This window comes from Xylocopa sonorina, chromosome 9 (assembly GCF_050948175.1).
Source record: "Xylocopa sonorina isolate GNS202 chromosome 9, iyXylSono1_principal, whole genome shotgun sequence".
NCBI lineage: Eukaryota > Metazoa > Arthropoda > Insecta > Hymenoptera > Apidae > Xylocopa > Xylocopa sonorina.
Window position 1 is genome coordinate 9,462,375 of NC_135201.1, and position 27,364 is coordinate 9,489,738.

The 27,364-nt window shown below is 47.5% G+C and overlaps 1 protein-coding gene and 1 long non-coding RNA gene across 10 annotated transcripts in view; one reads left to right on the forward strand and one right to left on the reverse strand.

The window, feature by feature from the left end:
• The window catches only part of Hdac4 (histone deacetylase 4), an 80,569-nt gene extending 54,079 nt beyond the window's left edge, over positions 1-26,490 (forward strand). For 3 of the 9 annotated variants that reach the window (XM_076901766.1, XM_076901759.1, XM_076901762.1), the window contains 16 exons: positions 10,533-10,592; positions 11,770-11,930; positions 13,111-13,215; positions 14,563-14,688; positions 15,781-15,863; positions 16,826-16,938; positions 17,890-18,027; positions 18,615-18,715; positions 19,118-19,258; positions 19,360-19,675; positions 19,953-20,414; positions 20,904-21,179; positions 21,834-22,180; positions 22,724-23,278; positions 23,996-24,135; positions 24,213-26,490. In XM_076901766.1, coding sequence (XP_076757881.1) covers positions 11,772-11,930; positions 13,111-13,215; positions 14,563-14,688; positions 15,781-15,863; positions 16,826-16,938; positions 17,890-18,027; positions 18,615-18,715; positions 19,118-19,258; positions 19,360-19,675; positions 19,953-20,414; positions 20,904-21,179; positions 21,834-22,180; positions 22,724-23,278; positions 23,996-24,135; positions 24,213-24,276 — 3,126 coding nt within the window. In that variant the 5' untranslated portion in view covers positions 10,533-10,592; positions 11,770-11,771 and the 3' untranslated portion in view covers positions 24,277-26,490. The remainder of the gene's footprint in view (positions 1-10,532; positions 10,593-11,769; positions 11,931-13,110; positions 13,216-14,562; positions 14,689-15,780; positions 15,864-16,825; positions 16,939-17,889; positions 18,028-18,614; positions 18,716-19,117; positions 19,259-19,359; positions 19,676-19,952; positions 20,415-20,903; positions 21,180-21,833; positions 22,181-22,723; positions 23,279-23,995; positions 24,136-24,212) is intronic. The other 6 variants (XM_076901760.1, XM_076901763.1, XM_076901761.1 and 3 more) reach the window with 5 other exon arrangements.
• LOC143427599 (uncharacterized) lies at positions 21,833-22,419 on the reverse strand. The gene is made up of 2 exons (XR_013102332.1): positions 22,346-22,419; positions 21,833-22,248 (listed from the first exon to the last, which is right to left on the reverse strand). It is a non-coding gene; the product is annotated as an uncharacterized LOC143427599 (long non-coding RNA).
• Positions 26,491-27,364: the final 874 nt, after the last annotated feature.

Below are 27,364 nucleotides of genomic sequence, written 5' to 3' on the forward strand. Positions count from 1 at the left end.
CCAAATATCGATCTATATATAGATATACATTCCTCTCCTTCTTTAACCCTCCCGTGAGAGAAAAATCTCTCGTTTTCTTCTCTCTCTTTCTCTCTCCTTCTCGTTACTGATTTCACTCGAACAACCGTCGCACGGTACGCATCGAGTTGCTTTCTACTTCCACCGACATTTTTCTTATTGATCTCGTCGTCGTTCTAGCGACCAATACGGGCACGCTCTTACTTATACGTATATGCGTTAAAAAGAACGTCGAGCATCACGCGATTCTGTCTCTCGTCCCCTAAGTTTTCCCTCTCTCTCTCTCTCCCTCTCTGAGTAAGCGAATTGGACGTGCAATAAGCGTTACTGGTCCTCGCGAATGAATTTACTTTCCACGATGGTCACAGGCGACGGTCTGTTTCTGTTACGGTCGTTTTCGTTTCCGATGAGTCAGTGAAAGCATTGCCACGGCCTGTTAGGGTGGCGCCAAAGCCGCGTTCGCGCGCTGGCTGCAGGTTTTACGACAGTTCGAGAATACCAGGGGCAAGCGGACCGATAAGATCGGTCTTCCGCGTCGGAGATCCACGGCGTTCTCGCGGCGCCAGCCTTCTTCCTTCCGCTTCTTCTGTCCCGTTTCCCTCGTTTCCACGTTTCTGCGTGCCGCGTCACGCAACAGTTCCGTCGGGGCACGAATTGAAACTGGAATGTCGCTGCTGCTCTCCTCTGCTTCCCTCGCCCGTTCCGCTCGCTCCGCGTGGTTCTTCGTGGCCCGGAGTTCGGTGTCCCTTCGCTGTCGGCCCTCTACGTCGCCGCGTTGTTCTCTAGTGGCACGAAAACACGAACATTAGACGCGCAACGAATATTAATGCCTGTTTTTGCACGTGTAGACGTTTATTTTTGCTCGTATTTTTAGCAGCCGGTATTTTCGAACGGGACCGCCACTATTTTTGTCCTAGCACGCCATACGGCGTATTACCGTCGAGAGGGACCACCTACGAAGCAAATTTACCCCCCGTCCCCCTCGCTCCGCTCTCTTTCACGCTCTGTATTCGCCGCGGCTAGCCGCGTGAACGTGCGCCCGTCCTCGCGGCCGTACGACGGGGATACCGCGCGTCCATCTCCTCCTCCTCCACCATCTTTTCAAGTGTAGACCCTCGCTCCAGTTCTGAAATTCACAGGGGGAGCGGGAATCGGCAGTGACATAAACCCGGAGGACGTCGCGAGCCTCCGGACGTATCGATTCAGCTATTTCAAGCGGATGGTAGTTTACGGTATAATTGCGCCAACACATAATTAAACGTGGTTACGTAATCAGCTACGCAAATAAACGTTGTTTTTCTGGTTTCGCGTGCAATTATGATGCGGCGCGGTTCGGTCGGGAAGGCTTGAAACAGTCGAACAACGAACGTACCGGCTCGTACGTGTTTTTCCCCCAACTATTAATTACCCCTGGCTTGGCGTAATGGCCTGTTGCATTTTCGAGTTTTATTGTCGGGGATATACGCGCGTTACTGCTGTCCGCACACGCCCGAGTGTGTCCATTCTAACCGGATCTGAAACAGAGAAATGGCCTTTTTTCAGTAGTCAAATATTGTTTCGAACGAATGTTACACAACACGAGCATACAGTCGGTTGCAAAAGTCGTCGCACGTCTACAATTCTCGATGTTCAAATGTTAAAACAACAGACAAGGATTTGAAGTAGTTTTCCACGTTGTTATCATTGTTCGATCGTTTACACGATTACTGATCAATCGGCTTGGTATGCTCGCGTTAAGCTCTTATTAATAATTTAATAGTTCTTTCACGTGACTCTGCAAATTTGGTTCCGTGGAAACGAAGCATAAGATTTAGGTACGTACTAATAGTTTTCATAACCGCTGTGTATGTACACGCGATTAAGCAGCGCGGGTAATCCATGGTTAATCGGATTCGAGCATGCCTGATATAGATATCACACGTGTCGAGGCGTATATCGAACATAAGAGGGATAATGTTCGTAGGATCGCTCGAGAAGATCATCGAGAATTAAGGCGGGACATAATCGATGAGTAGGCCGATAGATTTCTGAGGCAGTTTTTTCGGTAGACAAGCTGTCGGTATTGGGCCGGTCGTCGCGTTACGAATGCCGTTCTCGTTTGAGTCTACCCGAGTGCTATTTCGAAGGGGTGAAAGGGCCGTAGCTAGGTAAGCGGCTAAAAATAACGCCGGTACATCATATCGAGCGGTCGTCTATAAATAGTCAGAAGTGACGAGAGACCCTGGATGGATTAGAGTCACCAGCGGCGCTACCCAGCACGCGCCATCTTTTAGAAAAATTCAAAACACCAACAATCTTCCATCTCTCTCTCTCTCTCTCTCTCTCTCTCCATCTGTCTCACTTGTCCGTTTATCCTTCCTCTCCTCCTTCCTTATTATACTCCCACACGGTGGATCGTAATTAACAATGGACGTCCATTGACGATACTCAAGCTGCAAGGTACATCACCAGCTGGCGAACGAATCGCATATCCTTCGTCCCTCGCGTTTCCTGACCAATAAGGGAGAGGCTGATGCGTCCACGTGGTCGGAGTATGGCGGTGTCGAGAGCTGTCGAAGAACGCGTGTCACGGGACGCTGGTACGGTGCGACCGCGTCCTCGTCTAAACGGCAACCGTTTCGCTATCGGCAACGCTCGGTCGATCGATACGCTCGGGCTTTAGGGTGGAGCGACGAGCAGCAGGAGATGGTCCGAGAAGGGGTGACCTTGCTACCTATTTTCGGAAGGTAGCTTTCTCGTGACTCGCCGTCTCGTGGGGCTTCTTCCGAACGGAACTGGAATCGAAGAAAGACGGATAACAGAGACGGGCGGTAGAGGGTGGACTCGACGGGGGAGTAGGAAACAACAGCGAGAAAAGGAGCCGAAGGTATCGATCGGGAACGAAGAAAAGATTGGCGGTCTTAGCCAGCGGTGCACGCGTCGATACATACCTGTACGGTCGCGCTTGTGGTTCGTGAGAAACCACCTGCTGATGGCTCGAAAAACGTTTCGAAACAATTCGCCGCTTACCCAGTGGCCCAGTCGCGTGGTTCTTTCTTCGGAATAACGGATCCTGGCTACGATAGCCGATGCGACCGATGGATATTCCTGGAAAATGCGGGTATTACGTAACCATCGAATGAACTGCGTCGGATGGACAAATGGATCGAGAATAAATTTACAATCTCGTAATCTGATTAAAAGCGTTGGAACGGTTCGCATCGCGTCATGGGAACGCGGTACCGCCGCTTCGACTCGAGCCAGTGTCTACCTCCATCTTGAAAATGGCTGGTATCGATCCCTCGTCACGATCGATCTCTATCGAGATTACCATGGCGGTTTATCTGCTCTTCAAATTTTCCTGCTACCTTCGAACGAATTACAAACATGTTTCTCACTGATTAAATGTAACCAATTACATCGAGAGAGAGAGAGAGAGAGAAAGAGGGAGACAGAGTTAACTAGATTCATATGAAACATGGAACGACTCGCAACTCCCAATTTGAACGCGATCGTTCAACGTAGGTTAGGTTAGGTTAAGGAAATTTCGTGCACGATTTACAAGGAAGAGAAAGCGACAGGTTTTTCCGTAACCATGGACAGTCTGGAGGATGAAAAGAGCGCGGGGATACCATCGATAGGCGAGTCCAAGTTAAACAGCCGTTGTTGGGGCAAAGTAACGACGAAAGCGCGATGAAAAATAATCGACTAGGCGGCGATGGAACGGAGGCAGAGCGCGCGGCGGCAGCGAGAGGAAAGGCTAATGGTACAGAAAATGCGGGGCGGCGGCGGCGGCGGCGGCGGGCCGTGGAGCGAATCAGCTTCGCGATTACGTCGGGCTGGTGGTGCGCGCGCGAGAAACACAAACGCTGGACGCAACAATACCGGGTCTCTATAAATAGCCGAGATTCGCGAGTCCCGCGAACCAGGGCGCTGCCGTCGCGGTGTCGCGCTCGCGTGCACGCGACACCTACAGAGAGACGCGAGAGAATCGCGAGAAAGAGATGGTAACGCGCGGCACGGAGCGCCGCGCGCGCCACAGTCCTCTCTAGTTATCTGTGACGTCCGCGCGCGAGAGGAATACCGCGCGTCGTATCCTACGAAACCCGTCGACTATTGTGTCCTCTTGGTTTTCTCGCCGCAGGACTTCTCCGCTGGTTTCACCCGACACCGATGGCCAGCTTTCACTGCGCCCGTCCATGTTCCCGCGCGGCGATCCATGCTGATCCACGATAAGGCTCGCGACTCGCTACCATTGGATTCGCGCTGTGCTGTTCCCCTGTGTACAACGAGTGCGGAAGGTGGTAAACTAGTGCGCAGTGGTGTGCAGCACGCTGGTTCGAATCGCGTTTCGAGTTCTCACAGTTGGTGCACGTACTTGGATACGCGTACGATACGCGGACGACTGACAATTCGCTCGAAATAGACAACGTATTTCGGTAACCTGTGCCTCGCGCGTTGTCGCACGCGACCGCGCGTTCCCCATCGCCGTCCAACACTTGTTTCCTTCCTCTTCCTCTTTCCTTTCCACTTTGTCATCCCCTTACCGTGCGTTTTTCCCTTATATCGCGTTTATTTTCTCTCGCTGGTTGGTACTGTTTCTGGTTCCTCGCTTGTCTTTCGCTTTTTCCCGACTTGCCCACTTCTCCAGGTTTCAGTACGGAATCGTTGGTCGACCCGCTAATCGAACTGCTCCCTTTCCTAATCGACGACAATTGCAACGAGATTCACGTTCTGTTATGTCATAAGACGATAGATAAGCGTGTAAAATACCTTTATCGAATTGCAAGGTAAACATCTGTGGTGAAGTTTTAGGAGGCGAACGAAAAATCGTACGCGATGGTGGCCAATGAAACGTGCCTCTCTGCCAGCCATGTTTTCCCGTTCGTACGAGACGCATACCTCTCTCTTTCTTCTTCGTTCCATATTTCGTCGGTTTCCACGGGTGCTTGGGGATTATCGGAACATTGTTCACGCTGATTTCGCTAATTATCGAGAGAATTGAACACCGTTTCGGATGCGTGCCATACGTCACTGCTCGAATGCCATTTCCGAATCAACCGGACACCTGTTGTGCTTGGCCGTTACGACGCGAATAGCGTTTCTTGTTTACAGTAACCTTCGTGGCATTACGAGGTCGCTTTCAGCAATCCATCTTTTTCGGTAGGGATCAGGGCTGGGCTGCAATTAAACTATACTTCGATCTTAACTAAAGCTTCCGACTCTTATCTCAGTTCTGTATTATATGGTTCGTTTTTTGAAGCATCGAGTTTCTCATCTATCAGTTGTTACTTCGCGATACGGTTCCTCCATCGATTATATCCACCGGAAGTTACTTTTTAAATACAAAAGAGATCGAATGATCGATGCGTATTGTGTCTGCGTAAAAAACAGCATTTTGCGCGTGCAATTTGGATGCGCGATTGAATACTTTGGAAGAAGGACCGATTTCTTAACAGAGTCCGCGGCCGATTTCGAAATGCACTCACGAATTTATTCATACGACGAAGCGACAGGGGAACGAACTTTGCCAGTGGGTGGGCGGACAAGGGGCATCGTCTCCACGTTCGCGGGACTCGTTAACACCATGTCACGCGTTAACACGCCTGTGTGCACGATCACGATCCATCGTTTCACCGTATAAACTGATATCTGCGGAAGTATCGCGTACCTATCTATTATCAATTCTTACTAATCCATCCAACAAATTGTAATTGTAGGTATGTACCGCCCAGTATGGATACTTTATCAAATATTCTATCGCATTATCGTTTATCGATATACCTCTATGATTGCCAGAGAAAGGAAGAAGATTGACTAATTCGATTACGCTTCTGAGTCAGGCAATTTACCCAGCAACGACTCCACTCTTCAGTTCGACCGTTACGTCAAACTCATTTTGTCGCGACGACTTCGAACAACTCGCGGGCATATTACGATGGGGGCTATTAAGCGCGAGGCATGCAAATCTTTTAACCAGCGTCACTTTTTTACAGTTGTAGAGAGATTGCGAGAGATCCGATCGTTTCGATGGACGAGAATCGGTCTGAACGACGGAAGAATCGGGCTGACCGCGATTCGCGAATCCGGCGCAACAAATAGGAGAAACAGAAATGTGCTTGACGTCACCAGAATCATTCGCGCCACTTAGACAAAGTCATGGGATCAATTTAGAACGCGAACGGTCAAGTACCGTCGTCCGATCGACCGTTTTGTCTGCAACCTGTAAAACGCCGTACGCATTTGTTCACGGCCATTCGTCCGCGTAACAGGACATGCACGTTGGAATTTGCTCGATCGCCTCCGTATGAAATCTGACGATGAGAGTCTTCTGTGCACGTCCCTGATCTCCATCGCGATACACGTACACGTGTCCAGACTAATTTCAATGTATATTTATCCACTTATTTACCCAGAGAATTATCTACGCGTTTGTAAGAAAGTAGCAAGCATGTATGAAAGTACAGAATGATATACATAACGCGAAAAAATAGTTCAGATACGAACTTGCATAAAGTTCATCAATCTACGTATCAGTATCACTCTCGCTATGTACTAATACCGCTGAAGATAAAACTTGTAGGGATTATTTACAACTACCGATACTGATACTGATATTAAAACGGTCAAATATATACTGTAATTTGTCTGGACTAATTCTCCATGTATCCTCGGGTGTGGAAGACTGTTAAACAAATGGTCTGGTTGAAAATGTAGCGAATCTTGAGGGGTTGGTGGTCGACGTAATGTAGACTAAAGACAGACGCCGATTCTACTTCAGCGTTTGTGTATAACGACGATGATTCGCGTTGTTCCGATATCACCAGCATTACGGGGTCATTGGTCTTCCTTCCTCTTGGTCGCTCTCTGGCCCGAGAAATCGAGTCGTACGCCCACACGCGATCACAACGCGTCGTCCCGCGTCCAGCGTTTTTCCAACCAAACTGTTCCCCGCGACGACTGTTGCCGTCGTCTTATTTCATTTCGACGCGAACAACGCGATCATTAAAATCCTCCTCGATCGATCCATGTCGTTTTTATTCAATTCGATGGACGCAAACGTCGTACGTGGTCTATCAACCTCGTTAATATCTTACGTTCCATTTTCTCTCGCGTTCCTCTCATTTTTTATACCTCATTTGCGTTTCGTATGGTTTAATTTTACGCACGAGTTTTGTAATTGTACCGTTCGATGCGGAAGTAAATATTGAACTGGGACTGGAACTGGATTTTCCTTGATAGCTGACGTGTCGCTAAGATCTCTCTTGTGCCTCCAACAGTACTATGTACTTTCCTTATTCTTTTTCACGATTGCGTGGACTGTAACAACCAAATCAATCGGATTACTTCGACTGCTACAACTTAGGTTTTGTATAGACATTAACTCTGCTACGGTCGCGTTGAGTCATTCTCAACTTCCATTGTACTCTTCTCTCTTTTCGACACTTTCTAGTTTCCAAACTAACATACCAAGCAGCTACCATTCTTATTTGCAATTATATAAACTAATCTGTACACAGGTAATGCTTCATTCCTCTCAAAATGGGAAAGATTTTTAGGGAAATGATAGCACTGCTCTGTGTAGTGAAATCTAACAAATTTTTCGAACCATAGTAGAGTTAAAGGAAGAGAAAAAGCGAACGAGAAAAATCACACGTGTATATGTGCGCGCGATGAGGGAAAATGGCGGCGATGGTGCAAGGGTTGAGAGAAAGAGAGAGAGAGGGAGAGAAAGAGAGAGAGAGAAGCCGCGTGTATAGTCGCGTTTAGTAGGTGCGTATATAAATGTCATCCTATATATAGCGAACGTTCGTCTAATCTTAGCTAGTCGGCCACCGGCCAGGAACACGAGTAAAAACTTACTTCTCGTTCCGCACGCACCGATCTCGCTCTCTCTCCCTGTCTCTCCCTCTCTCTCTCTCTCTCGCCCGTTGGTAAAGCGAAACGCAGTCGTTTCCGGTCTAGCTCGACTTCTTTCGCACGCGTTTTTTGCCCGAACCCCGGCGCTGGTTCACGCGGGAGTCCGCGGATCGTCGCACGCTCAATTTCAACTAACGACGGTCATTTGAATTTTCATCGGGAGATAAATAATTCCACGCGCGCGTACGCGAGTAGCTGAGCGAAGCTACTCGAAGAGAGGAAGGGCACGAATCGAATACGAACCACTGGTTTCGCTGAACCGACCGTCGGTGACCTTTTTCTCTTTCTACATCAGCCACTCGCCTGACCTACACACCGACATTCGTTTGCTAATAATAACGGTACGTTGCGGCGAGGCGCCGATCCCGCGATTCTCTTTCGATTCGATCCGTTTCGAACCAGCAGCGGCGACCAATCTACGGAGAGGAGTGCTCGCGCGACTCACCTCGCTCGAGCAACGCCGATTATTCGATGGGCACAGAGAACTACCCGCTCGACTCGTGAACCCCGTCGTTTACGTGGGCGTGAAAGAGGAAAGATGGTTAGGAATTCGAGGAATTAAGCTTTATCGTAATTGATAACTAGGCGGAGTTTAAACGCATACATCCGGACGATGCGTTTCGCGGCAATTAAGTTTAATCAGTGCCAGCCCTAATTTTCTTGGTTACCAACAGGCCTCTGCCGCGACGCGCAGCTCTAGGTTCCCAGTGAATCATCGGCATTGAAATTGTGCTCGTCCTCTTTCCTTGAAAACTCGAAATTGCCACAGCATACGTTTCCAAGACGCTCGATGTTAGTTTCTCTTGACGGATCAATCGCTTTCACAGAGGAGAACGTTGAGACGAATTTACGCTGTGTATAAACCATTCATTTTGCTCTCGATTCAATTCAATCGTCCACGTTGTTCAACCAAAGTATCGCTGGTATTGTTACAGAAGTGAGCGACAGAACTCGGAGATCAAGCTTTCCTGCAAAACAATTTTCATCATTTTCAATCGTTATTCTGTAAAGATACCATACCAAAATTTATGTAACAACATATTATAATATAGTAATTCGTTGTTATAAATCCCTAACAAACATTCTTTCTACTCGCGAGGAACTCAAAGACCCAGAAATACGTTCTTGCATCGTTGTGGGAGAAAGTAAGCGAGCCGTGTCACTGTCCCAAAGCAAGCACACTCATCAAGTCCCAGCGTTGCGTTAACGCAGCATCTCACACTGAACTTTTTCCCAGCGAATGCGATTCCATGTTGTAAATTGACTGAAAGAATTCAGCTTGAAAATGAAACGCCGCGTTAACGCAACGGTGGACGTTTAACGCGTCGAACGAACCAGTTTAATCGGCTTCGTTGAAACGTACCGCGCACATTTTCCATCTATCGATTGTTTCAATTTTCTAGAAACGATCGTATCGTTCCGGATCAGAGACGAACCGTATAAATTCGCATCGGTCGGGGAGTGTGGGACGGCTCGCTCGTCGATCAGCCTCGGCTCCGTGGCCCCAGCGAGTCCCCCGCGTGAATTCGCGAACGTTGCACGTTCGCTGCTCCCGTTCGGACGAACGACAATCGCTACCTTTCGGCTGAGGTAACAGGAGCACGAAGAAAAGAGAGGCGAGGAGCGAAGCGAGAGCGCGTCGGAGAACGGCCCTCCTTCGCGATTAACCTTGGACTTGACTCGGAGGAATGCAGCGTGCAGTGACCTCTGCTCGCCCGCTAACTCGACGCTCCTCGACTCGCTCTCGCACTCGCGCCGCAGTCCGCTCACCTTTTCGTACCGTTCTCGCCCCCTTTCGACCCTTTTCCGTTCGATTCCACCCGAGCCGGAGTCGAGGATCGGGTCTGTCCTTCCCTTCGATTCTTTCTTCTTTTTTTTTTTTTTTTTACCCCCCTCATCGCTAATCTCTCCAACGATAAAGATATATCGACTACATTTTTAACCGTCGCATTGTCAATAGTCGCTGCTTACGCGAACTTATCAGATTCTCCGCCTGTACACGCTTATCAGCCGATGATACACCTCGATGTAGTATTGTTACCTCTTCGGGGATAACGTGGGTACCGTGTACGGGTTTACAAGTGGAACGATACGAGTTCACTTGCGGAAGCATATGGAAATTCGAACATCTACAAGCACGATTAATGAAACGGGGTCTAAAAAGAGGCTCGTTTCAGCCTCTGAGCGACACGGAACTTCTATACCAGCGGATGTACTTCAATTTGGGTGGGCTGAATTTTTGCTCGCATATTATATGCGTCCTGTGCTTCTAATGCATTTCGATTTCCCATGAATACGCGGACAGAACTGGTAACAATTTAATACTGATTTTTCTCGTCAGAAGACTGGTTCAAACGAGATCAGCTCGTAAGAGTTATAATTCCTCGTTGAGGATTATACATTTATGGTATATATATATATATAGATATGACACGTGTCTCGAGTATCCGCTTTTCTTTCTATCTTGTTACGTAACGTCAGATCACTTCCCGTTCGATGTTAAGTAAATAAATAACGATAGCAACTGTGAAACGCTCGATCAGCGCGACTCGCTAGTAAAAAAGAAATCGGCACGTCGCTAGCCATTTACGATACCATTTTCCCGTTTGTTTCAGAAGACGTGGGTTACAGAAGCGTCGAGATCGCGTCCGCGTTCACGCATCTACCGCAGAAAGGTAAGCAACGGAGGAAGCCACGGGAACTAACGCGAATCGTACCGCCTGCTGTGTTTGGGTCGAGGTCGTCGCGGATTGCCACGATATTAAAACGCATAGGTTCACGTGTCGATCCCCGCACGCTGCTTTTCTATTCGAAGATGCTCTTGTCTCGACTGATCCGCGTATTCTCGACGTTATCCACTTGTTATATGAGGCGTTGCCTTCAAAAGTAACTCCGCTTGAAACCGTCTCCACGAGGACGAACCTAACGGAAAGCTGTTGGACACATTTCACCTATTAGCAAATCATTCTCCCTGTACTTTCAATACTTGAATTGTTCATACGTCAACTTGATTTGAATCGACCAAACAAAAACTAAACCAAACAGAAAATTCGTAGAATCATAAAGTCAAGTACCAACCAAGGGTTTTATCACTAAGGAATGCGAAAAGTGGAGTCAGCTACTTTGACCTATGAACAACGTAATTATACTTACACGCATATACATAAGACTGGTAAAGTGAAAACATTCCTTCTGTTAATGAACAACAATGAATCTTCAAGAAGCATTGAACGAAGTACACTATAGAACGTAACTGGGGAATGTTATCGCGCGGAACGAACGAAAAGAAACGAATTTATAGTAAGAAAATGGACCGAAGACCGTAGAGTTTACCTTTGCAACGCGTTCTTCATTTTCTATGAGGTTTCCGTGAAACCTTATTCTACACCAGAGAGAAGGGAGAGCCGCAAGGCGTACCCACGCGTGTCTAGCCGCTATACATCAATTTCCTGAAAGTAAAAAAATTGCTGGTGAAACGTTAGGTTCGCTCTTGTTCCCCCCTAGCGCCTCGTATATTTACCCTTTCGTCCGGCAGACGTGCCGGTCCGGATTAAAACTGGATTAAACGCAGGAAAAAGAAAAGATAAGGTACTCGCCGCGCATGACGCTTCTAAAAATAGCAATGGTATCCGAGCCTCAGCCGACCGTTTAACGATTAAGCTAGTTTTCGCGGTCGCGCACGTCCTTGCCGTTTGTACCGACGATGTCGTCGCCGTGGCCGTCGTTTCCGCGATCGACGCTGCTCGCGGTTATCCATTCTCGTTGGAATCTTGACTCGACGACGTTTCCTCTGTTCGCCTGTATCCGTTGCAAGCGTACACGTGGTACATATTGTCCGATGCGTGTGCATAGAGATGGCCAGGGACACGCCAGGCTCACCGATGTCCAGATCGAGGGACCTGGTCGGCGGAGTTGGCGGTGCTGCGACCACCTTGACATCCGGCGCCTATCACACCAGCTCGAACGATCCAGCCGCACTCCATGGCCACATGCTGCAGCAGAAGATACTCGAGGTAACCCGTTCGATTCGCCCACGGATATGTACGCGGTCTCTCCTCATTTTTTTTTCTCCCTCTATTGTCCAATCCCATTTAATCTTTTGAGCATCAAGCGGCATTGTTCAGAGTGTTCCAATAGTCGACGAAGGGGCTGGTTCTTGAGAAGATCTTCGACTCCTTTGTCTCGACGCTGTTTACGAATTATCAGCGCACAATGTTATCTAATTAGTAAGCTTAAATACCAGTTGAACGTTACCTGATGAACATTGGAACACCGCGTAGCGGCTTTCCTATATTAGAGGACTCATCCCGTGAGAAAGTCTTCCAAATTATGATTCAATGTCGTTGTATGGATTTAAGTTTGATATTCCGAAGTTTCCAGTGATGTATTACGAGCATAATACGTTCTTCCTGCCTCGTTTGGAGAACGAAGATACGCTCGATTATATACTTGAGTCCTCGACAAGTGTCTCGTACGATTGCATTTGATGAAAAAATGTTTCCTCAGCTATGAAAGTTGTATACAATTTTTTATACGTGACGATCTTTTTAGGATACACTTGTAAGGGAACGTTCGAGTTCGTGGGTCCCCTGTTCCTCAAGAATTTCGCGTCTCGCTGTGATATCTTCGCTGCTGGTGCTCAAAGGGTTAATCGCGGTTGATGCGCATTCGCGGTCGATGCACAGATTCGAAGATCCTTTGAATACCCGTGTCGGGAGACCCGATAAGAACGCAGAGAACAATGTCCCTGCGAAACACATAAGCGGTGACCAGTAACTTCCGACGGCAAAAGAGACACCCGCTTCCATCCACTGGCATTGATCGCGCCAGCCTGGTTTTTCTCCGTTGAATTCGCTCGCATTGCTACGAAACCCCATACACATCTCCCTCTGTCTCCTCCTGTAAAAAGAAATAGAAAGAGGGACGTTCTTCGTTCCGTTATAAGTCTGAACGCACCTTGCGTTAACGCGCCATTTCGCTCGTCGTTTTCCATCGGAGCGAGTCTAATTCGGTAGCGCAAATTGCCGAGCGAAAAACGTACTCAGAATGAAATGGCGCGTAAACGCTGGCTCTTATCCAATCGTCGCCTCGGTTCTCGGTGAATCGAATTTGAATCTGTGCGTCGCGATGACGAACCCTCGCGTACAGCCTCCGTTCCGACCGATATGTTCGATGCGTCGGTTGTGTTTTCAGCTGCAACAGCATCATCAGCTTCAGCAACAGATACTGCGGCAACAATACCAAGCGCAGGAACGCCAGTTGGCCGAGCTGCACGAGCAACAGATGCACCAGCTGAAGGTAAGCGGCGTTCGTTGAACTGGATTTCGCGCACCGTGTTCCAGTTCCAGTCCAGGGGTCCATTCGACTTCGATTTCTGTGCCCGCGTACGTCCTCTCTCGTCGCGTAATCTCTTCGCCGTTTTCGTTCCTCGGTCACCGCTTCGCGAGACACCCATTCTCCTAATGTACGGCATGGCGAGCCTGTGTGCATTGATCACCGTCGCTCTGAAACGTGCTGACACGGATGAAAATTCTGCTGCTACGCGAATTAACCCGCAAACGATGGCTGTAACCGTACAATTTTGTATTATAGGTGAATTATAGTTACTCTCATCCAACTCCTTGACTAGCGTGAACCTCTTCCATCTATAAGAACGATCCTTGTAGAGGCAAATGCCGGGTACAGCCCTCGCGACGGTCATAGCCGTCGTTTGTTCTAAAATAAAAAACAAAGTGTACAGTGTGATAATTAATTTCCTATTAAATATGATTTCTAAAAGTATTGTTCACATGTACTTGACACGCGAGTATAGAAAAAGGTTCGCCACCGCAGTCCTAGGCGATGGTAGTTTTGTCCCCTCTCGAGTATCGAACCGTTCGCGCCTAAGGCGAGATTGCACGGCTTGGTTTGCTTGAACAACGCGACTCAATCGACGGAATTGAACGCAAAGTGAACAGTGTGCGGTTTGATTGAATGACACAGTGGGTGCTCCATTACAACGCGTAGTCGATCCTTAATTTCCATCCACTTGAAAATGATACATCGAAAGGAACATTTTTCCTTTAATCTCTCCTGGCGTCGACCATGTGCGACTGGTTATTTCCCGCGTTACAGGCGCTCTTACGATAATCGACGGTGCGCTCTAAATTTCGTCGAAGCGACCGCGTTGTTCGAGCAAAGTGAATCGGCGTAATCTCGCCGCTACGATCCATTGTCTTTGAGCTGTCCCCGAGTCGAAAGTCCAGCGGAATATTCCCTTCGTTCGTAAACCCGATCGATGCTCGTCGCGCATTAATGCCACCGTTGTACGTACGAGTACAGAAGGAAATTCGCAAGAATGAACACGCGGTACCAATTGTCTGAGCGAGGAGCAACACAAGGGGATTCGATCGAGTATCCAAGCGCTTTCTATCCGTCTTCTTTCTCTCTGTCCTTTACGTTTTTCCATCTCGTATTCCGCTTCGATTTCCTCAGGCCAGAAACCACCCAGAAAAATTGGAGATCGGTCGTTGCGTCCGTGCTCGTTCGTCGATAGAGCGATAGACATATCCATCGCGATCGTTCAGCCGTGCGCCATCGCCTCTTGTCCACGTGTCCGCATGTTCGTGCACGATTCTTCCCGATTCCCTTTTCTTTCTGTTGTAGCTCTGGGAACAGCAGAAGCAGCTGGAAGAACAAAGAAGAGAGAAGGAGAGGCTCGAGGCGCTCAGGAAGAAAGACAAGCACGATCACAGCGCGATCGCCTCGACGGAGGTCAAGCAACGGCTTCAGGTACTTGAACGAACGTGCGTTTGGGGTGGAATCGCGCGGATGGATCGTTCTCTATGTCGACAAGGGTGGGTTTGGGTGGACGACGGGTTTACGAATGTGGGTTGAGACAATAGAAATAGAAAACGGTTCGTTTTCGTGGTGGTTGCGTTTAATTGATCGCGATGTCATCGATGCAATCGCACGGACCATTTTCTCGGATGCCTGATGGTGTAGCCACGCTCCTTGGCTTCATCTGGAATTCACAGTCTGATTTTTCATCCTTCTTTCTTTCCTCGACAGTCTCATTGCGTAACAAAACCGCATTTAATCATAATCTAAATTCCGGACGAACTCGGTTTTTATTAAAGCTATTAAACCGTGCATACAGAAGATAAGCCGTGGAGCTTCCGGCGGCCAACGTTGCCGCACACTTTGAAACGCGTGCACAATTATAGACGGGATTTTCAGCCGCGATATTACCGGTAAAAAAAATTGGAAACGATGAACGCCGACCGCGGCGTATCGAAAATATAACGATCAGAGTGCACGGTTCCGTGTGAAAACCGGGTAGCGAAGCCGTATAATTTGAACTCGTAACTCGGACAAGGGAAAGGCGCAGCTAGTTGCAAATACATAGTAAGATTCATCTGGATTAGCCGGGTGTAATAAGCTTAGGGCTCGCTGTTCGAAAGTTTTCAGACGACAAAGAAACGCGCGAACGTGTATCCGAATCTCTCGCTGCGTTACACGTTATACAAGCCGTTAAAAATGACACGTATCGAAATACGGATACAGTAATATGTGCGAAATGGTACACAGGTACTCGTATTACAAGTTACTCGAATTGAGACACGGATGTCGTGCAGAGTCGTACTGTCCAGTAGACGGATTTTGCATCCCAATGAAAGACACGCGAGACTCTCGTTTCTGGCATCGGATGAAGTTGATCCGTGATGTTGCATTTAATTACATCAATGGTCGTTCGTTAATGGTATCTCGTCCGTGGTAGCGAAAGGGTTGACGATAGGGGAGAGGGTTGAAAACCGTCTGCGTAGAGAGGGGAGGGTGCGGTACGCGCGAGTCCTCGCTGAGACCGATACCTTGCGATTTCAGAGCTTCCTCGTGAACAAGAAGCAAAGAGAGGCCGCTGCGGCGGCGAATGGAGCCGTGCCTGGTACACCCGGATACAGGAGCTGGTGAGATCCTCTCGAGATTGGTGATTCTCGCGCACGGGTTCGATTTCCCTCGAGTACATCCCACCCGTGATACATACTTTGCGCTTTGATCCGTCACTCGTTTGCTTGCTCGTGCGCAGTTTTGCTTTCCCTCGCCTTTTTCTCTTCCACGCTTCCTTGCCGCAACAGCTACGAGAGAACAAGTATTTGTATCTAGTTTAGCGTTCGTATACACCCGTTAATCATTTTTGTGTAGTTCGAGAAAATTGTGTCTTTCTATCGTTTCGTTTTATACTTTCTTGCGACTAAAATATTTGATACTTCTACATGAAATGGTAACATCCGATGAGAAAATCTCTTGCTTGAAGTGTGGCTTACAAGTAAGTCCAGTATAACACAGTAATTGGAAATACAAAGTTATTGACGTATACGTTAAACTGGAAACAGTATAAAGAATAGTATCAAGTTTCTAGAATGATTGCCATTGTAGAGTTCAAATCAAACGACAGGATACATTTCTATTTAATCTTAATTATAATCTGCATGGTTACAAGTAGACAACGGATCCATATGCAAATTGATATTTCTACAAACATACAAGCAAAGGAACTGCATGCGAATAGAAATTTGTGTCATCCGAAAAATATTGCAAGGTTTAACGTGTTTTAGAAATTGACGTTCTATATCTTTCGCACACGTAGACAAGCTTTCCACAAGTTACCAAACATCTGCAGTCTAGTTACAAGACGAAAGGTTAAGCCGGAACTGTGTTACCTGGCAGTGATTGCCCGCGCAGTAACATTATTGCAGCTGCCATGCACCCATCATTTTCATCTCCTGTTCCCTTCTTCGCGTTGCATTCCGATGGGAACGCTGCACACCTAAGAAAAAAAAAAAAACAGGCGTTACACACGGGATGTACTCGAACGACTCGAACACGAGTGAAAACGGATTGAACAAGACGCCGCGAATTTGTTGGCCAGGTTGCAGCCCCAATCGGGAGAGTCGCCCGGGGCAGCGAACGCCTCGCATCCCTACAGGATGCCGCAGATGCTCCAGGAGAAGTTCGCTGACGACTTCCCACTACGTAAAACAGGTACGTGTACGCGTGAAACGCGCGCGCGCGCACACACTAATGTTGTACGATAAGTTCCCGTGTTGTCGAGTGATAAAGCATACTTGGTGGAAGGTAGTCTCTCTTTCTATGTGTGCCTATGTACGATAGTAGAATGCCTAAACTAAAGCATGGTTTTTGCGATCCCCGATTCATCTTGCCTGTCGAGAGAACGAACACACGTGAACATGTGCCCACCAGAACACGAAATGATACAAAACCAGACTGCAAACGCCATCTACTTCATCGATTACCTGCCTGCGAGCTTGTCGATCTATCTTACGATTTCGATACTCCGCCCTAAAGCTGAATGTTAACTCTTGATTGCTCCCACGTAGTCGTGTCTTCCATATTTTGCGGAAAAGTAAAGTTTCACGTCTCTCGCAGATGTTACCTCTTCCCATCGTACTTCATTTTGCGAGACTGTTACGTTATTCAACGCTCTTCGACCTGAAAACAATGAGAAAAGGTTACTACGGAAATCTATGGAGCATAACCTCTCGCACTTTGTTCCGCGAAAGAACTTTTTCCATCCGTTCCTCAGTTATTCGTTCCAATAATTACACAAGTTTGAAGTTATCGCTCTTAAATGATTCACGTGGATGAAACAACGTCTGAAAATAGAATTATAATTACTTCTAAATGTAGTCAGAGATTTTCAAGGTCTAATCGTGGAGCAATCAAGATAATTCGTTGAAAAGAAAGATTAGAAGGAAAACGATATTACCGACACGCTCGCTTTCGATACTCCCGCCATTCTTCTATTCCCTTATTATCTCCTCGACTATTTCTTGTCCTCCATCATACTTCCGGCTATCGTTGTTCAACCAATCCCGGCTGCCCGCGTCCTGAAAACCATAATCGCCGCCGTTTTACACTACTCTGACCCTTTACGACAACGACCAACAACTAACCCTGGCTAAAATTGGCCAGCCTCGGAGCCGAACCTGCTGAAGGTGCGACTAAAGCAACGCGTGGAGAGGAACATGGCCGCGTCGAGAAATTCACCCCTGATGGCACGCCGGAAGGACCGTCTGCTGTCGCACCTCAAGCGGAAATCACTGCTAGCAAGTACGTCCTACGATCGAGCTTAATCGAAATATCATTCGATCGTCGAGTTAGATCGACTTCTTCCTTGCGTGAGCATTAGCCAAACGATTCATTGCACCCGTGTTTTCGATTAATCGATCGTTGATTTATACTATTTTTTTTCTTTTTTTTTCTTTTTTTTTTTTTTGCCTTTTTTTGCCAGTGTCCAGTAACAGCATGTCGACAACAATCGTTACCGATTAACATGATTCGATCGAGAGGGAAAATCGTCGAGCCCGTCAGAACGCATTCAAGTTCGTTGTTGTTCATTCTTTAAGTACTAGTGAATCTTCGAAACGACGATGTTAATGTATGAACGCAGGCCACTTCTCGTTTCATAATTTTGTTGAGAGTATTTAGGACTCAAGTTTGTAGTCGAGTACTCGAAGGACTAAGAGTAATTGTTCAGCAAACGAAATGGATGCAAAGAGAACGAATTGAACGATGCGTTCTTGACGTGCAACGAAATTCGAGACAGCGAAAGCTCTCCCGAGTTTCGCAGTTATACGCGACACGTTAGAGGCAATACGCGAGCGCGCATCACCACTCGCTGATCGAACGTTTTCCAGATTCTAGTAGTAATCCAGAGTCTGGGCCTAATTCACCGCCGACCGTGAACAATTCTCAAGCGAGCCCCACCGGCGGAGGGAACGCAGCGGCGATCCAAGAGGTGATTACAATACTTAACGCAGCCATGTAAGAAAAATCCACTAACCCACGTAATATCTGAAATATTTCTAACAACCGATAACGAATGGTGAGAGATCAATGAACTACCTTTCGCTCCCACTATTCTCTGCTAAGATTCTCAATGGAAAATCGGAGTACCGAGCCAAACTGTCTGTTTTAAAAGCTTCCCTATTACTCTTTTTCATCTATGAATCCTTCTTTTCTCTGTGGTAACTTTAACTCTAAAGGACATCGCACGACTCTCGCAGAGCGCTGTACAAAATTATTACCAGTGGTTAAGCTCCGGTGATTTAAAAGGATTCAAGCAAAGGAACCTATCAATTCGTGGATTTTCCTTATCCATCATTGTTCCACGCAGACGGTAACACGTTCTCATACGCAGGAGACGGAGAACACTGGTTACGGCGGTCCCTTGACCAGCAGTAGTCAGCAGGGTAGCCTCTCGGATCTGTCACTCTTCAGTTCACCGTCCATGCCGAATATCTCGCTGGGTAGACCTCACGTTCCATCCGGTTCCAGTACGGTGAGTGGCCGTAATCGAGATCGTCGCGTCCTCCTCCGTGTCGCGTTTATCATTGGCGTCGCAATTTGTTATACAAAAGATGTGCGACCGTCTATTCGCAGACCGGCACTAAATTGGCGACCGTCTCAGAAGCGGAGGTCCGCGCTGCCTTCACTGCGCGACTAGGGATGCCGCTCACAGGTCAAATGTTACCGGGCACCTTGCCGTTCTATCCGTCGTTGACGGTGATCGAAGGAGGGGACGCGTCGTCGACCGCCTACGTCCACAAGCCGATGCAGAACATGGACCATCAGTCGGTGACGAACAGGCAGCACCCATCCGCGGTGTACCACGGGACCGCGTCAGCAGCAACACCCATTACAGACACGCAAGTAGCACACGCGAGGCTGCAAAAGGCTGGTCACCGGCCTTTAGGTAGTATGTTCTCTCTTCTTCGTTGCCAGCCGATTTTCCAGCGCGCGTGCCAACCCGCTGTTCACCTCGCTCTTCTCGCCGCTCCCATCTGGCTCAGCCAGCGTACTCCGCGGCTTCTCGCGTCGAGTTCCAAGCATCGTTCACGGACGGTGACTAAAATTTTCGAAGGGCGACTAAATCAGAGAATGGCACGCGTGACCGGTTTCATTGGAGATACACAAACCGGCGCTATGGACACGTTCTAACGCGACTATTCGTCGCCGTTTCCCTTGCCTCGCAGGTAGAACCCAGTCAGCCCCGTTGCCGTTGGGCCATCCGATGCTGCAAGGCGGCATGATGGCGCCCCAGACCCATTACGAAGAGTACCTGGCAGAGAAGCAACTGCACGATCAACAGCAAGCGCACAATTACTTGAAGCAGCAAATCCGTCAGACGGTGTTGACCAGGGTCGGCTCGCGGGGTCAGGCGAATCAATTGGACGAGGCACCGGAGACAGAGGAGTCCGAGGTGATCGATCTGACCGGTGGGAAGAAGGACTTGTCGGAGGAGAGCGAGATTTCTAAACAGCAACGAGACCGAGAGCAATTCCTCCAGCAGCAGAGGGATCTGATGATGAGGCATACGTTGCAGATCTCGAATGAGTCGTCGACGGCCTACGGTGGGAGCGGTAGCGGTAGCAGAAGTAGTCAACAGAGCGCCAGGCCATTATCCAGAGCGCTGTCTAGTCCGTTGGTTCACTTGGGTAAGATATCCGCAACTACTTTCCGTACAAACCCTAGAGGCTAGGCATGTGTAACTTCAATCCTCGCGCTGGGATCCCACGATGTGCCAACCTGTGCAGACACAACACCGTTTCCAATAAAATCAAAATGAAGATTGACAAAGTTACATTTGAGACCGCCTGGTCAAGAGAAACTTTTGTCATCAGCGTACAATCAAAACCACTGTATCAAAAAATGAGAGAAGGAGTCATAAGAAGGAAGAAATCAGTTGACATAGATATGACTACTGGGAACGTAGAATCTTGCTGTACCAATTGGAAGGCCCAAAGTTCATTTCACGAAGGTCTTTCTTCGCTATTTGAGTAGTACAGCCTGGAGAGCAGTTACACATGCCTGCTCTAGAGTGTAGAGATGCTAGATCGTAGACCCCAGCCCTCTTTTTCATCGGCTAACGACGATCACGCTGCTCCTCTCTCTCTCTCTCTCTGTCCGCTCTGTGCGCGACGCAGGTCCTCAGGCGACTCAAGCCACCGGCGATCTGTTCGCGCGCGCTTCCTCCCATCGACCCACCACCGGCTTGGCCTACGATCCGCTAATGTTGAAGCACGCCTGCGTCTGCGGCGAAACGGTCCGGGGTCATCCGGAGCACGGGGGCAGGTTGCAGAGCGTCTGGGCACGACTGTCGGAGACCGGGCTGCTGCAGCGATGCGATCGAATACGATCGCGGAAAGCGACGCTCGAGGAGATTCAGACGTGTCACAGCGAGGCTCACGCTCTTCTCTTTGGTGAGTGTCCCGTAGACTGCGCTCGGTGTCGTTCTCTCCTTCCACACCATGCCCAATCCCCTGCTTCCAAACGTTCGGACGGCCAGAGTTGGTACCTCGTTGGTAAAACAAACAACAGTTCTCTCATGTTCTATCGCGTTTCAGAATAAATTCTATAATAGTTTAACGTTCCTTTGAAACGATATTGGAATACAGTTTTAACGTTTCCAGTTCCCCAATTGAAACGGAATGCTTGGAACAAAGCTCTTGCCTTTTCAGCTTGATATATCGTCTTGCAATTGAGCAGAGGTCCCTCGCTGTTTCCAAGTTGCAGAAGTAAGCTCTTAGCTTTCAAGACTGAACGGTCCTCGTATCTTTAAGTATTCAAAACGATGATATCTTCCAGATCTAGAATATAAAATAGACTGCTTCAGTCTCGAAAGAATTCTACCGGCGAGCTCGCGTCACTAGTGCTTTTTGTTGTCAATGTATAGCCATAAATCAACTGTCCCGCTATGGACCGCCAAACTCGCGTATTAACTCTAGTCGTCTCGACTTTAATGTCCACTGGCCAATTCACAGCCCTTGCTGTCCGTAATCGTACCGTTTACCGAGCATTATCTCGGCTGTTTCGCACGAGACCGCGGCCAGCAGAGTAAAGTGTGCTTCGCGTAGGAACGAATCCGATGAATCGTCAAAAGTTGGACGTGTCGAAGCTCTCTCAACTGCCCATCAAGAGTTTCGTACGGCTGCCTTGCGGCGGAGTGGGCGTCGATTCCGACACTACGTGGAACGAACTGAACACCGCCCCGGCTGCAAGAATGGCCGTCGGGTGTGTCGTCGATCTGGCCTTTAAAACCGCCATGGGTGACATTAAGAACGGCTTCGCCGTGGTACGACCGCCGGGACACCACGCTGAGACCAACCAAGCCATGGGTTTCTGCTTCTTCAACTCGGTCGCGATCGCTGCGCGATTGCTTCAGCAGAAGCTCGATATTAGGAAAATCTTGATCCTGGATTGGGTAAGAGCCCGTTTTTCCCTCCCTCCGTGTCCACTTGTTCGTCATCGTGCTCGTCGTCGTGTTCGCGGCTGCGTATTTCCGAACCGACGCGTAACGAGAAAGAAAAAAAAAAGAAAACAGAGCAAACTAGAAAAGGAACAACGGCAAAAAGAGCGCGGGACCTACCCTGGCGCCCCTTATTGTAAAACTATGGTGGTCAAACCGAGGCTCTTCGAAGCAGCCACTTATCGCAGCTACCAGCGGCTCTCTAAACTCCCCAACCAGAGTGATAAGTCGCGCTACAGCCTTGTATACTATTTACTTTCATGTATATCCCTTAAAAGAAATTAATTTGATAGACTCCAATTCTGAGGTGCGGATACATATTTATACAATTTCTGTTTATAAACTAGCTACACGTACATCGCATAGATGTATGCAATATCTCTGGCCCTCGAGTGCCTATTTCTGGTAGCCGCTATATGACTCTTATCGTGACAAGGTTTGGCCACCATTGCTATAAGCAGAGGAATGCACAACTCGTTTGTTTTCTGTCTTTTTTAGGATGTCCATCATGGGAACGGGACGCAGCAGATGTTCTACGACGACCCGCGGGTTCTGTACCTGTCGATACACAGGCACGACGAAGGTAACTTCTTTCCAGGAACGGGTGGACCGACCGAGTGCGGCGCTGGCGAGGGTCTCGGCTACAACGTGAACGTGGCTTGGTCCGGTGGACTGAACCCGCCGATGGGCGACGCGGAATACTTGGCCGCGTTCCGCACGATCGTGATGCCTATCGCGAACGCGTTCGACCCGAGTATCGTGCTCGTCTCGGCTGGATTCGACGCAGCCGTTGGACATCCCGCGCCTCTTGGCGGCTACAAAGTCAGTCCGGCCTGTTTCGGGAAAATGACGCAGCAACTGCTTGGCCTGGCGAACGGTAAGGTCGTCCTCGCTCTCGAAGGTGGCTACGACTTGGCAGCGATCTGCGATTCCGCGCAAGAGTGCGTTCGAGCTCTCCTGGGCGACGAACCCACGCAACTTCGCGAAGAGGAATTGACCAGGATACCATGTCAGAACGCGGTCGACACGTTGCAAAAGACTATCGCTGTTCAGGTACGAAACGAGTACCCAAAAGCAGGGATCGTATATGCAATCGCTGCAACATAATAAGGAAAGAAAGGAGTCTGTGGTTCTACTCTGTTAGCAGAGTAAAGATACCAAAAAAAGTTACTTATTTCTGTCTTTCTAAAGTAGTTGGAATACACGAAGGTTGTATTACTGGTCCAACTATGATGTACCTGTAACATTTGATTCATTCAATCGTCTGTCTGCCAGAAAGCGTTGCTCTTAGAATAGAAACGCAAATAAACTAAACATTCTGCATTGTTATCCAATTTCAATTCAGTTGGCCATGTTTCTTGCCAAGTTTGATTCTCCTCTAGATCTTTATAAAGAGATTCACGGGTCCTCGGATGTTAATAACACGCTGTGTTTGAAAAAAGAAGTTAAATTGATACGAGAACGGTTTATTAATGTTTCATTTAAACAATAATAGAATTAGTTGGCAGTTCTATGACTCCAAGCTAAAAAAAGAAAACTGATTGCACAACTTACCTTTAATGTTATTCTAAGCTTCTTTGTGCGAACGATTATGAAAATTTACAATGAGAAAAACCAAACTCGAAACGTCTTATTGAAACAATTGTATCCATCGTTTTTTATGGAAACGATCTCGTATTTGTTACCGTTGCACTGCGTTTGCTTTCGCTCGTGACAATGAATTTCCATGCTATCCGCTTAAATTTTCATTTGCGTTTCCTTTTGGCACAGATGTCGCATTGGCCTTGCGTCAAGTTGAACGCGCACACGGTGTCGATGAGCGCTATCGAAGCAGGACAGAAGGAGCGCGATGAAACCGAGACGGTCTCCGCGATGGCCTCTCTATCGATGCAACAGCCTACCAATTTAACGTGAGTGTTATCGACCGTTTCCTCTTTTGCTCTTCGCGCGCAACCCAGTCGTTTGCCAATAACTCTGCTCTCCTCAGAACTACCCCAGAACATTCCCGAGAAGTTTCCGAGGAGCCAATGGAACAGGACGACGCCAAATGAAAGAAAACGTGGAGCTGCTCGTCGGTCGTCATTGGAAATACAGTCGCGAGACTGTCGTCGCGTTCGCGCCGGTTTCAAGCCCGCGAACGTCGACGACGACTTCACACGGTGACACGGAACCGCTGCGCCGTGGATTCGCTACCTCTTCTAACCGCCACTATCGCTGCTACCGTCTCGTACGATCCATTGTAATGGCGAGCCTTCGTACGCCACGTCCATCTCGTTTCGCTTCGCTGGTTCACTTGTCCAGCGCGGCGGGAAATCGCGTAACTAGCTTCTAGACTAAATTTAAAAGACACAGAGTAGGCTCATACGTTTTCTACTCCTTTACATCCATTGAAATCAGCGCTGTCCAACGTAGGGGCTCTTCTTGCGCGGCAGCGTATCGTTTGGGAATCTGTAAAAACATATGACGATGAGACGAGTCCAAGGAACGAAAGTGATTCTAATTCTTGGTTTTTGGCCTTTACATCAGCTGCTGTTTCCGTGTAGTACTGTAGTAACGGTGTTTGGATCCTACGAAGTAACTTTGGACAGCGCTGCGTTGATCCAACATACGCGTTGCAGCACGCGTTTACGCGGCCTCATCATTGTCCTCTACAATTTGGCGTTTCTCATCTCTTCTTCGTTTCATTCTCTAATCTTGTAGCCGTACAGCCAACCCGAAGTTTCCACCAGCAGTTGAAACGGTCTCTGGGAACGTGGCAGAATGAATAGTCGCAAGAAGAAAGCCGGTTTAATACGCTTTAACGTAACGAGAATGGTAGCGGGGGAAGGTACGATAAAGAGGTACGCGTTGCACGAGGGGAATAAACTGGACCAGTTGATGTTTCCCCTCGTTGGGACAGCGTGTGTCGTTCGACGTCATCTTTCTTCAAGCGGCATAACATACACGATATTTGGTTGTCTTTTTGTCGCGAATAAAGGCTGGTGTGATTTTTGTGATATTTTGTAAAGAAAACAGAAGAAATTTGACGAACTACAGTTAGTTGAAGATATATAAGTGTACGCGCGGGCGTACGAAAACTGTTTGACCGGGAGCGAGAGAAAGAGAAGTATGAGAAAGTATGCATGAGAGAGAATATATGTAATCGTAATAGGAGCATTTATTTTTGTGTCGTGCATTTTACGAGGACACGGAGAAATGCGAGTGAATCTGTCGATCGACGTACTATTTTTCGCGAGCCATGTACGTTACGTAGAACGTATGTTACATCGCGTTAATACAGCGTGCGTCGGAGGTTGGTAGCACGCGGATCAAACATTTTAGCACGTAGTCTTTTTTCTGTAGGATGCGCGAAAGGAAGAAGGAGCGCGTGTGCGCGCCTCGAGTACAAGAAATACATGTGTAAATTGTATGTTTATGTGTCCGCAAGAATCTCAAGTGTTCGTCGTGTATCGTCCCATATTTTTACCAAAAAATTTTGGAAATGTCAAGCGTGAAACATTCTTTTCGGTCGATTCGTGTCGTTCGAGCTCGGATTCCTCTATAATTTATTATCCTCCATTTTTGTTCCGGGTTCCATCGTCCATCCTGTGCAATTCTCGAGTTCTTCTCCTCCTATCGCCGCTTATTTGGTTCACGATTATCGTTCTCTTTATTCCAGAGAACCGTCGTCTTCTTCTTTTTCTTCTTCATCATCTTCTTCTTTTAACCCTCTATGTATGATCTCGCGAGATAAGGAAATTCCTGTCGTTTCCATTCTGCCGATTTATCACAATCCTGCGACTCGACTCGACCGACTTCGATTCGTTACTTCGCTACTGATTCCAAGATCTCTTGTGTGACGATCGTTTGGAAATTGTTGTTGACGTTTTTTGCGAGAATTTTATTTGTTCCGGGGGCAAAAGGAACTTGCAACATTCCGTGTATCGTTCGTAGAAAATCGATACAAGTTAGATGTAAAATCGTTGATTCGCATCGAGAGAGCCGATATTCTAATGGAAATAAAAAAAAACAAAAAGAGATAAAAACGAGATAAGAAACTAAAAGCTGTTGAAGAGTATAAGTGAATGAGAACGGATAAAAAAAAAGAAAAAAAAAAGTGTTACTACGATTACGTTATTGCACGTGTACGAATATGTCCATATTGCGTAAGCTTAAATGTATTAGTCATACATTTTTTATGTATATAAATGTACCTCGTAAAGTAATTTTAAATAAAAACTATAGTCATTGTGTTACGCATACATTGCCGACGAAGCATATATGCGCGTAAGTCGTAGCGTTTTCTCGTGAAATAGTTTATTGTCCCTCGCCTTGTAGGTTCTGTAGATGAGAGAGGAAAAGAAACGCTATAGAAGAGAATGCAACGTGGAACTCGTCCCCGATTGTTCACCGAGACGCAAAGGTGCTAGTAGTTATACTCTGCGATGTACACGATTAGTTGGATATCTTCTAAATTTATTTTCTTTTTTCACTCTTTTCGTCTTTTCATTGTTTTTTGTCATTTTTCTTTTTTTTTTCTTCTTCATCAGTATACAGTTGTTTACGCGATTACGACTAACCCTGGAAAAAAATTCTATGCCGTCGTGTTGCGGATCGCGGATCCCGCTTGTCGCCGTTTAGAGCAATTTCGACCAATCCGTGGTGTCTACATAGGTGTCTATATAGTGTTTTAACACCTGATAACGATAAACGCGGTTTGCGGTCACCGTTTAATCTTCTGCCGCGCGCGTATACATATATATACATACGTACATGCAGGCGTGAGTCGCGTATACGTAATATATGCATACTGTATGTACGTACTCATGTATACATGTATGCACAACACGTCGCCGGTTAGTTTTTACATTTATATTATTTATACGCTTCTATAATATTATATATATGTATATCAATATGTTACACTATCGATTATGTTTACATCGTAGAGGCTTACAAATCTACGGGATATTCCTTTTTTTTTTTTTTGTTTGTTTCTGTTATATGTACAAGGATGCTGTTAAAAAGAAAAGATCTTAAAAAATGTATCGATATCGCGTGGTTTACGCGCAAGTGTTTGCGCGTCATCTTTCACGATAGAAACATTAAACTCCGCTATGTAACTCCCATGCGTTTCTGAAGTCGGAGATCGTGCAAAAT